This window comes from Oncorhynchus clarkii, chromosome 16 (genome assembly GCF_045791955.1).
Source record: "Oncorhynchus clarkii lewisi isolate Uvic-CL-2024 chromosome 16, UVic_Ocla_1.0, whole genome shotgun sequence".
NCBI classification, from domain to species: Eukaryota; Metazoa; Chordata; class Actinopteri; order Salmoniformes; family Salmonidae; genus Oncorhynchus; species Oncorhynchus clarkii.
Genome location: NC_092162.1, coordinates 36,032,944 through 36,044,315, shown reverse-complemented (window position 1 = coordinate 36,044,315; position 11,372 = coordinate 36,032,944). Strand labels below are relative to the sequence as shown.

The 11,372-nt window shown below is 41.8% G+C and overlaps 1 protein-coding gene across 4 annotated transcripts; it reads left to right on the top strand.

Annotated features, from left to right (window-relative positions):
- Positions 1-684: 684 nt before the first annotated feature.
- On the top strand, positions 685-10,170 carry LOC139368349 (Y-box-binding protein 1-like). Of its 4 annotated transcripts, none has more exons than XM_071107116.1 (8): positions 685-952; positions 4,985-5,048; positions 5,333-5,366; positions 5,534-5,623; positions 5,924-6,199; positions 7,521-7,606; positions 8,796-9,076; positions 9,820-10,170. In XM_071107116.1, exons 1-7 carry the CDS (start codon positions 844-846, stop codon positions 9,040-9,042), a joined length of 906 nt encoding a protein of 301 aa, XP_070963217.1. In that variant the 5' UTR covers positions 685-843; the 3' UTR covers positions 9,043-9,076; positions 9,820-10,170. The 4 variants fall into 4 exon arrangements, with proteins under 4 accessions (XP_070963217.1, XP_070963215.1, XP_070963218.1 ...); XM_071107114.1 differs by having other exon boundaries at positions 692-952; positions 5,924-6,262; positions 8,799-9,076; XM_071107117.1 differs by having other exon boundaries at positions 693-952; positions 8,799-9,076.
- The last annotated feature ends 1,202 nt before the right edge of the window (positions 10,171-11,372 follow it).

Below are 11,372 nucleotides of genomic sequence, written 5' to 3'. Positions count from 1 at the left end.
CGTGAGTTTGTATTGTGCACGTGCAGCAAAGCAACAAAATGTTAATTCATTATATATTATTGTGAAACATGACCAAAAAGCTTTTGACACTTTGTCATACCGAACGCAGCCCAGGCAAATGCAATCGATCAACGCGCTGTGGAATTGATCAACCAATGGTGTGTTAGACACCACCCACATACCTTTGCTTGACACCCCCTCATTGTCATTATTGGAGGAAGAAATACACAAATCGGGAGATTATATATATGAATAAAATAAAAGTGGGATTAATTATTTAAATATTAATATATTTGTATGCAATCATTCATCCGGCTATGCATTTATGTATACATTTATATGGATGTATTAATGTATTTATCTATTTGTGTGAATTTATTAATGCATTTAATTCTAATTACGGCAGTTCTGGTCCTCCATAATCTAGGTGTACTGTACAATGTAACAAAATGGGTTAGCTAGCTACAATGTGTCGTGATCGTCTGTGTGGCTCTGTCGTGTAGTCGGTATTGGTTTTCGACATTTCTCTTCCACCAATTTTCACGGAGTATTTTTTTTAAATAACTGGCAACCAATATAACCAATAGTAACGAAAATGATTCGTGACGGTTATGGAGAGGAGAGAATTCGACCAATTATATTACAGAGTGGGAGGGACTATGGATAGGGATATTCCTTTGCGTTGTTTGTCATTCCTCCCAGTTCGATCGGCAACGGGAGCGGAGAGGAAAGTTGAGAGTCCGAAGGCAGCAGCCCCTACCACCGCCGGCCCAGGTTACCATCTAGAACCGGGAAACACACTAGAAAGCCACCGCCGGCAAAAGCCATAACCAACCAGAAAACATGAGCAGCGAGGCCGAGACACAACCGCCGGAGCCTGCTGTCGTCGACGCGGAGAGCCCATCCAGCCCGGCGGCAGCCGCCGTTTCCGCGGGGGATAAGAAGGTCATCGGTAAGCAAGCTGGCCAGGTGATCCGTTCAATGCAAATGTGGGTTTATTGGCACGGTAACGTTACTCACAAAACGCTTACTAATTTACCTACAATTGGATTAGCTATAAACTATGTTCGTTAACTAGTTCACAACGTCAGCTGATTACTAAAACAGGTAACGTTAGTTACCAAACTAGCTGCCTAAATCTAGGTAATATATATTGGCTAACTAGTTAGATAGCAACCGCTAAATAGTGTTCCGTTTCCTTAGTTTGCTAGTTTGAAACCGTTTAACGTTAGATATCGTTGATAATTCGTCTCAACTGTGACGGTACATTGGCCAATTCAAATGTCAGTAGGTCTACAACAGTTTTCTACCTTTTTTTTATTTCCCCTTTACCTAGCCTCACTGGTTTCTACTTTAAAAAAAAAAAATTCACCTTTACCTAGCCTCACTGGTTTCTACCTTTTTAAAAAAAAACTTTACCTAGCCTAACTGGTAACGCACCCTCAGTCTGACCACACACCTGACCTGTGAGACAAGGTTAGAGCTTTGCAAACGTTAATTAATACTGAAATGCATGTGGTTTGGCACATGTTGTAATTGTAACCAACGTTAGACGGACCTTCTTGTCCGCAGTCTCCTGCATCTAGCAGTGATTTAGCCAGCAGCTAACGTTAGCCTGTCAAAACAGTAGAAGTGGATGTTGGCCTTGGTCGTGACCGGTTCCCGGTTCCGTAACGCACTGGTTACACATAAATAACACTGTTTTCAATACATTGGTAGTGTATACGACAGTTTTGCTTGCATTTTATTTTCTAAAGTTATAATAGGGACGGACTTGTAACAAACAATTCATTGATGCCCATGACTGACTGACTGCAGAGGCTCGATTGCGTTCGTATCCCTTTGTTCGCAGCTATGGCACATACTGAGTAACTTGCTTGCTAGCGATCATGCTAAATAGCTCGCTAAAACATTGCTAACGTTCGATAACTATATAACCCAGTGTATGATGAAAAAGCATAGCCCCCAAATGATTATTTCGTTTAAAATTGCAGATGGCTAAGCTAGTCAGCTAGCTAGCTTTCCGTTCGGTAGAGGTGATAGCTATAGGGACCCCCAAAATGTCCGCCTTGATATTCGGATTCTACGAATTTCTTTTGTCCCGCTTTGGCAGACAATTTTACTTTTATTAAGCATGAAACCGTACCCAACACTATATTTCTACCTCTGTGCACATGAGTATTAATTTGACGTTATGAACGACATTCTGGCTCATGTCCAACCACACGGTTGAGACCAAAATATAATGTGCTAACGTTAGCTAGCAAAATAGCAAGCTATCATCATGGGGCGCGACGCCACGTGCGAAGATTCAATACTTGCTCTTTTGAACTGGGTTAATGGTTGTCTAGCTAGTTACCTAGTATTCATAACTGATGCCCAGACAGTTCCGCTCGGAAAATAATTAGCAGTCCAGCTTACACACGACATTAGCTAGCTATGCTACCTCCAGGGCAGGCACTCGTTCTGATCAGTTTGGTGGAATGCTGGTAGGCCACATTGAATGTCTAGGCTAGTACTGTTATGTTCTGGTCTCATAACACGTAGGATGGGTGTTTTTGGAGCTAATGATGCAGAGGTGCAACTTTGGTTTTAGCCATCCACCTGCACGCCTGACCCCCACCAGTCTAGTCAATAACACTACTCTCCTATCCAATTTCCTTCCCATCCTAAAAAAATCAAATCAAATCTATTGCTAAGAGTAACGTTTGGAAACAAGTAATATAAACTAAAAATAACATAGATTTACACACAAACAGCACATACTCCATATAATTGATCTCTAATAGTACACTGTAGATGCATTTTTACTTGCACACTGTAGAGCTGGGTCGTCCTGTCCCAAGGGGTCCACCACCCTGCAACGCCCCCCACAATATATCCTTAATCTTGTAATCAAATATAGTGACACCTAAATTGACATTTTGTCCATCCTTTGAGACATTGTTGAAGGATAACAAACCTTCCAATTAATAGTTATAGTTTCTTGTGATAAGTCTCCAGTGTCAACATTTCCAAGCAAACAAAAACTGGGAGAATGGAGAATCTGAAGACATGCTGAGATAAAAGAACTTACTCTTTGCCAGAATTCGGCCAGCCTTCACAAGACCATAACATATGCAAATGGGTCCCCTTTTGTTAATTTACCTCCAGCAGAGGACTGACTTTTGATTCCATGTTATTGATTCGCTGGCATATGACTTTCTATGGGTGGTTTTACACGGCAGCAATTTGTCTGAGCTTATATGAACACGACTTGGCATTCAATCATATCTGTATCAATTCATCAACAGCTTCTACCAGGTTTCCCCCTTAAAATAGTTTAAATCTTTGATGCATCTGGCTTGTCCATCTTACTGCACAGAGAGAATAGTGTTATCTGCAAGAACTTACCTCTGCTCTGTCAGACTTTTTTTTTCCTGGATGCTTAACCCTGCTGAAACCCTGTCACCATCTGATCCTCATAAGATGAGGGATGACAAAGAATGACCTTTGTGTCCATTTATACATTATATTAACCAAGAATACAATCAATTGTTCAATAATTGCAATTACCGTTATTCCCAGATCCCAGACTGTTTCTTTAAACTGCTGTCCTGTAGCTACTGTAGGTCTACCCATCAACTCAAGATGGAACTTTGTATCATTCACCGATATGAATATACTGCAAGATTCACCTGAGCTCTGTAGACTGGTCTTTCCTGGCTGTCTGACCCTGCTGGGACACCTGTCACCATCTGATCCTGTTAACTTGATGAGCATAATGTTGTGTACTGACTGTACGATGACAGTAACGCCCGTAGAGCTGTTTATTACTGGCAGTGTGAAAAGTAGGGAATTAGTTAGGGAAACTGACTGATGTTTCACGTTACAATGCTATACCGACTCTAATTATAATTCACATTGCACTGAAAACATCAAACCATTGACCTTCAATCGTTTGGCTGCTGATTTCATCGTTTGATTCAGGTCTGGTGTTATTGAAGCAAAACAAATCGGTAACGCTAGCCAACTCGAATGGTACATCAACTGGCGAAAGCTAGCCAAGTTAATTTACTTCTGTTGAAACGGGGCAAAACATTTCATACAAAAAGCTGTTAGTAATAATAGCCACTGCATATCGATATCCATCTGACCAATAGCTAGAGCTGGTTGTGGTAGCTACTAGCTGGCTAATTCATTCACCCCAGTGGAGATGAAACATTAGCTAATGTTACATCTGTTACACTACCAGCTCAGCACTGGGAATAAACACTTTTTTTCTTCTGTTTTGTTAAACAGCAGTTACCTTGCCAGCTACATCAGTCAACTAAAGAGTAGCCAGTTTCTGCTCTGCTTTTACAATTCGGTGAAAGATTGCAACACATACACTGACAGCAGCTGCCTCTGGCCTGCACCAAAGGCTTGAACAGTCTTTCATAAGCGTTGCCTTCAAACAGCCTGTTAGCCTGCTCGGACAGGTCCTAAATCCAGCCGGCTAACCTCCCAACAGCCTACCCGACCGCTCTGAGGTGTCCGCATGGTCCTCAAGCACACTGCGGTTGTTTTTTTATCACAGTGCAATGATAAAACTGGGAGGGACGAAATGAAATTTCAGAATGGGGATCATGACCTCCCTGTCCCCAGTGAAAGTTGCGCCACTAATGTTGATATGCATTGGACCATGCCATGGCAGGTGGAAGCAAACACCAAGGGTTTAGCATCAGAATCTATAAAAAGCCCAACAGTTGGGGGATAATTATAGCTTGCTTCCCTAGTATCTTCTCTGGTCCTTGTCTGTGGTCTTAATCAGTCTTGCCATTAGATTACCCACTTGGAAGTGCACTTCACAATTTCCCCCCTTTGATGTGCAATATGTCAATGAGAAACTGCTAATGTGCATGTAATTTTTTGGGGCTGTGCCACGTTATTAATTTGAATGCAAAAAAATATAGGGGATAAAAGTGAATCATCTAAATTGTGTGTACGTATTTTTCTTTTTCAGCAACTAAGGTCTTGGGCACAGTCAAATGGTTCAACGTCAGAAATGGCTACGGTTTCATCAACAGGCAAGTTGCCCCAAACTCCCGGGTTTCTCCTAAAGACACTAATATGATGAGGGTGTTTGTGAGGGAACATTCCCAATCCTAATATGGCTTGGATTTGCTTACAAAGCTGGGAAGTGTATTTGACTGTCCACGGCATGCTCTTGTTGTGTAAAGACTCAATGAATGCACCATTAAGCCAGTTCTGTTAAAATCTGTTAGCCTCAATGTTACAATAGACATTTTTAATCCAATGGGTTTTAATTGTCCAATATTTAACTACACCGTTTTCTCCCTTCACCCACCAGGAACGACACAAAAGATGACGTCTTTGTCCACCAGGTAAAAACTCCCCAGTTCTCCAATGGTCAAGTCATTTATTGCCCAACATGGAACCTTTTCCAGTTATTACAATTGGATTGTAGTTGGCACCACAAAGACAAGTTTGTAATGAAATGTTCTAGACAATTTTTTTTAATAACTATTTTTTTGTAATTTTTTTTTTTTAGACTGCCATAAAGAAAAACAACCCAAGGAAATACCTTCGCAGTGTTGGAGATGGAGAAATTGTGGAGTTTGATGTGGTTGAAGGGGAGAAGGTAGTTACAACTTTTATTTACACAACAGAGAGCTTTATTATTAACTGTCATTGGCACCACTCTTGCAGGCTCACAAATGATTTCATACGACTTGTTTAATATGTTTAGCAATATTTAAGGCAACCAAATCTAGACTTTAACTTCACGTACCTCTAAGTTATGATTATCGGTGATTCTAATGTGCCCAATCTTGGATTTGACCAGTCAACACAATATCATGCAACGATACACAGCTAAAACAACTTCATACTCCAGAAGGGTAGTTTGCACCCCAGTGGTTATGTATGTATCTCTTCCCAGGGAGCAGAGGCAGCCAATGTCACCGGCCCAGCGGGTGTCCCAGTCCAGGGGAGCAAGTATGCCGCTGACCGGAACCGCTATAGGCGGTACCCCCGCAGGAGGGGCCCAGCCCGTGACGGCGAATACCCAGACAACTATCAGAGCGACGGTGAGGGCGAAGGAGAACGGCCCCCCCGCAAGAGCCGTGAGGGCGCCGAGAGTGCCCCAGAGGGAGAGATGCAGACCCAGCAGCGCAGGCCCTCCTTCCCTGGGAGACGGCGCTACCCCCCATACTTTGTACGTAGACGCTACGGCCGTCGGCCCCCGTACACCAACGCACCTCGCGGAGAGATGACTGAGGTACGCTGTCACAGGCACTCCTGAAGCAGTCCGGCCCCGTTCCAGTGATGTCATACACACTCTCGTCAAACATGCGTGCCACAATTGGTTATGGCCGGACAAATCAAAACCTCACATGTATTTGTCAACAGACCAATACAGGTTGACCAAAATAGGTCTACATAAAGGTCTATATATTGACAGTACTTAAGGTTGGCTCCAAACCACTGGTCAGCGGACCAAAATCAAACCTCAGGTTGACCAAAATAGGTGAATCAAACTTTCACACAAACCCAAGATGTTACACCTACTGCTGATCGCCACCCGTGCAGTGCTTCAATCTATATATAGCTATGTTTTTCACAATCACATGGAGTAGCCAGCCAAATTGGAAAAGCCAGCTAGGCTCTCCTGGTCTGGGGTCTGGAGTGGCTTGTCCCCCAGGGTTAAGCCATTTTTGCAGGTAAATGTTGAACTGGAATGCAAAAATGCGCTGAAAAGTTACTGACAAGATCCACTGGGCTGACACATGTTTTTACTCTTCCTGGGCCATCTTTAATGTCGGACCCTGCATGCAAAAGGATATGTATGTGCCAGAAAACAATAGGCTAATTGGATTTCGACTCATCATTACCACACATGGGATGTGCAAATTCATGCTCTCACCCTCTGTGTAAAGAGATGTGGCTGCAACCACAGCGCACACAACACACCCAGGTAATGAGAGGTAGGACGGACTGTCAAACCAGCATTGTTTCCCTGTCATTGCTGATTTTGTGACTGACAGACGCCTGTCCTATCAATAGATCGCTAGAAGATGAATAATCTTCATTCTAACAGAAGAGGGCTCAGCAGAATTATTTTATGACTAGCTAATTAGTAGCTTTGATCATTTAAGTGGGAAAAGTGTCCGGCTGAAAAATGAGTAGTTGGTGCTAGTGGAAAACGCGTAGGTTCATATAATATACTGACAGCACTTGAAGTTGGCTGCAAACAGACAAATACTGATTTTGAAGAAACCAGTCACTGATTTCCTCACTGAATCAGTGGCTGGTAATTACTGTAGGTGCTGGAGGCAAAATGCAAAACAGGAAAAAGTATCTGCACACCTGCGCATTCATTTTAATAGTAACTAAACTTTCGGTCAGTTGACCTTCATCAAAGTATATCTTTTCCTGTTTTTCAAGACTCGTTCTATCCAAAAGGTGAGTTTCAGACCTGGATCTAGGGTATTGAGTCAGTGATTGAATGTGTGTGTCTAACTCTTGTTTGTTTTTAGGGTGGAGAAGGTGACGAGAACCAGGGCGGTCCAGACCAGGGCAACAAACCAATGAGGCAGAACTACTACAGAGGCTTCCGACCAAGGTTCAGACCAAGGTTTGCGTGTTGAGTTCATTGACACAAGGCTGCAAAAAGGGGTTATATAACAGCAGAAAACCATATCTAATCTGTCAACTAAAGGTTAGGTGAATTTGTCACACAGGTATGTGATTCGGAATCTATTTATCTGCGATGTTACCATTGGGCAGTTTGCTGACTGCATGTTCCCCTTATTGCAGCCTAACATTGAATGGCAACTGCTTTCCGAAAGTATATTTTACTTTGCATTTAAATGTACTCTATGGGTACTCCTTCAGAAATGACAATGACTTCATGTCTCTTTAGTCCTGATTGTTTTTATTTGTGGAAGTATTATGAAATATGTGAACATGGCGAATTGGCCAAACTATCTTGATTAATTCCTGAACTAAACAATCTATGAATATCAATGCTGTTGAAGTGATGAGTTTGTAATGTCTCTTCTCTGACAATAATAATGGCGAGAGCATAAATACCTCTGATCTCAGCAGATACATAGTTAACCTCTACTCTCATTCCCCCTCAACCACCCTGTATATGGCCCATTACTTTCTCAGGTTATTCCTGTTCCTATTTTGGCTGTGTTATGGCCCATCAAACCTGTGGTTGTTATGGCACTGCTTTTACTCTCTTCTGGTAGGCACCGATGAGCTTGTATGGGGGTCATGGTATTTAAATTGGTACTTGATCAGAAGTTGTTCAGGGCACAGACACAGGTTCACACACATGACAGGAGTGAGCGCCCCCACACTGTTAGGCCACGTTCAATTCTTAGCTTGTTTGAGTATATGGCAGAATTGACAGAAGCCCATTCATGAAATATAATGACAAGGCAGCACATTGCATACTGTACATGGCACATATTACACACACGGTGCACAAGATGCTTGGTCCATGTGTCCTTGCAGCCATGTGATGCACAACCACCCCTAAGCCCATTAGAAGGCTGGGTGGATCAAATCCCCATAATTGCTTTTGGACACCTCCAATTCCATCAAATCTGCAAAACCTTGGGTTTGGGTCAATTCCATTTCAATTTAGGTTATCATCTGAAATTTGACTCGGATGTTTCTGAGTTGGGATTTCAGTAAGATATTTTTTTAAATGGAATTCACTGTCATAATTTGAAGTTGTATGGGTGCCAGGGGCTGTTTTAAGTTTACTCAGGTGTTAAAGTGTGTGTCCCGTCCTACAGCAGAGGTGGTGGTCCACCCCGTCCCAGACCAGTACGGGACGGCGAGGGGGAAAACAAGGAGAACCAGGGTGGTGACGGCGAGAACCAGGAGCCCCGCCAGCGCCGCTACCGCCGAAACTTCAACTACCGCCGCAGACGCCCACAGACCGGTGGCAAGCCCCAGGATGGCAAGGAGGCCAAGGCCGACGGTGAACCATCCCTTGAGAAAACGTCCGCTCCCGCAGCCGAGCAGGGCGGGGCTGAGTAGAAACTACCGGCATACCATCTCTACCATCGTCCGGGTGGGTCCCCAACACACACAAGTATTGCTATTTGGTGTTCTAATCAAATCTGCATACCTAATTTCTGGGATATGGGTAAACAATTATTTATTTCCTTGTTAGAAAACATGCTGAATTGTAGTATTTCATAGAGTCAAGCTTTGTTTTTGTTCATAGTGGACTGTGCTGGCTTATTCATGGTTAATGTAAAAAAAATATATATAAAAAAAAACTTGGAATTTGGCCAAATGATAACTTATCCCAGAAACCTGGTTAAATAGGGTTTGGTTGAGTCCTCAGTATGCATTGTATGATCAGTTGATTAGCTGTAGTCATTCACAGCACTTCTCAATATACAATCTACATTTTCTACCACGGGCTGCATTAAATCTGCTTGCAAGACGCATCTGGCCTGCATGCCCCCAGTTTGAGACCCCCAATTTACAACATATCAGTGGGAAAAGTCCATCAGATGGCAGTAGGTCTTGGTGTAGTGTCTCGGGCCAGTTCACTCTTGAGTTCTAAAGCTAGCATCTGTCTGCACTTTACATTGCCGCTGCGCTCATCACCCAAGGCGGGGGCCATGGTGATGCCATGGATTTGATCAAGCAAACTGTCTGGAACCGCTAAAGGCGGGCCTCCTGCCATTGTCTGTGCCATATCTGTTGGTCCTCCTGTCTGTCTTGATGCTACTGCACAGTCTGATTTGACTGGTCAAATCCCTCTACTGTATCTTCTAACAATCTCTCTTTTCCTCTCTACAGTAATGTCATCAAGAAGAAACATCAAAGATCTGAGCAATAAGAAACAGATTTGACTTGACGATCGTCTTAAGCTTGTACCATGCATTTGACCGGATTACCACCGATTTGCCTGCAGAATCTATGCAGACCTGTTTTGTTCCATTATTTTTATGTGACAGCTATAAAAAAAAAAAAATAGTTTTGAGGAAACGGAAGATGTTTTTTTTCTAAATCGGTCCTAAGTTTTTACACAATGGTTTTTAAAAGAAAAGTAATTTGATATCTGGTCAGTTTGACATTTTTAAAAAACTTTTTATGTATTCAAACATGAATTTGAACAAAATGCAAGCTCAAATAAAAGTCAAAGAAGAACTGGCGACTCAACTTTTTTTTTGCCTGCTAAATTTAATCATTAATTGACATAAATTGGCTGATGTATTACAATGTGTTCTTTCACCCCAAGACCCCACTAATAGTTTCTTCATTCCAGATACATGGCAATAAACTGTACAAATAACTACAGAAATAATATTCCTTCACTGATTTAGAGGGACTTAATGGTTTGGTATAAAATTGTAGTTAAGTTTGAATATTCATTTATTTGTCACTCGCATGATCCAATTGACCCATAACTTAAGTGTTGATGGGGAAGTCATAACTGACATGAAAATGTGCTATAGAAATTCTAATAATATTAACATTGGGGTTCCATCTGGGTTCCAGAAAGAACTCATCTCAACAATATGTACACAACTTTTGGAATGCTCATTCTGAGCTAGCCATTAAAAAGGTCATGTCTATCTAAGAGAATCTGAACTAAGGAACAGAATATGGAAAAATATGACCATGGAATCCTGTAATCTGAAACATCCATTTTTTACATTAATTTTGTTCACATGCTGTATGAAATATTATGTTTATCAGATCCAGGTGTGCTGCAGTTCAGAAAAGCTTGGAAACTGAGCTATACTGAATAGCCAAAAGATGAACAATTATCATGCTTCACTGCAATCAAGGTAGATTGCATCTAATAGTCCCAGACCTTCCAACATGCACGCATTTTGCATACCAACTACACAATTCTCTGTCCATGTACGAGATCCGAGTTAAAAATACGCAGAAATGAATAGGGTCTGATTAAGTTATATTTTTACATTTTAATAAAAAATTCACTGAGTGAATCTAACATCCCGATTCTCGAGCTGCAACACACAGACATGTACGGAGTTTGTGTCAACAGACAGGGAGATTAATACATCGTTATTCGACGTAGCTACCTGGAACGCCGTTTGGGGTATTAAAGCAAGTGGTCAAAACGCAATCTTTTTAATGCTACGTGTGTAAAGTAAACAGGTGCAGGTGTTAAATTAACATCTAAATAACATGCTAAATTAACTAACATGCTAATTAACATGCTAAATAAACGGCTGTAAGCAGTACTGCACACATCAAATTAACGGCCACAGCTGCTAAATATACGTAAACACACGCTAACTTAACACGTTCTTTAATATGCAAATTTTATAATTTTAGCTCCTCTCATTAAATCTGTGTACAGTCAGTTTGATTCAACA

Coding starts and splice junctions, on each gene's coding strand:
- LOC139368349 (XM_071107113.1), top strand. CDS start 844: ATGAGCAGCGAGGCCGAGACACAACCGCCGGAGCCTGCTGTCGTCGAC. Junction 953..4,984: donor GGGGGATAAGAAGGTCATCG/GTAAGCAAGCTG, acceptor TTTCTTTTTCAG/CAACTAAGGTCTTGGGCACA. Junction 7,607..8,795: donor TACAGAGGCTTCCGACCAAG/GTTCAGACCAAG, acceptor CCCGTCCTACAG/CAGAGGTGGTGGTCCACCCC.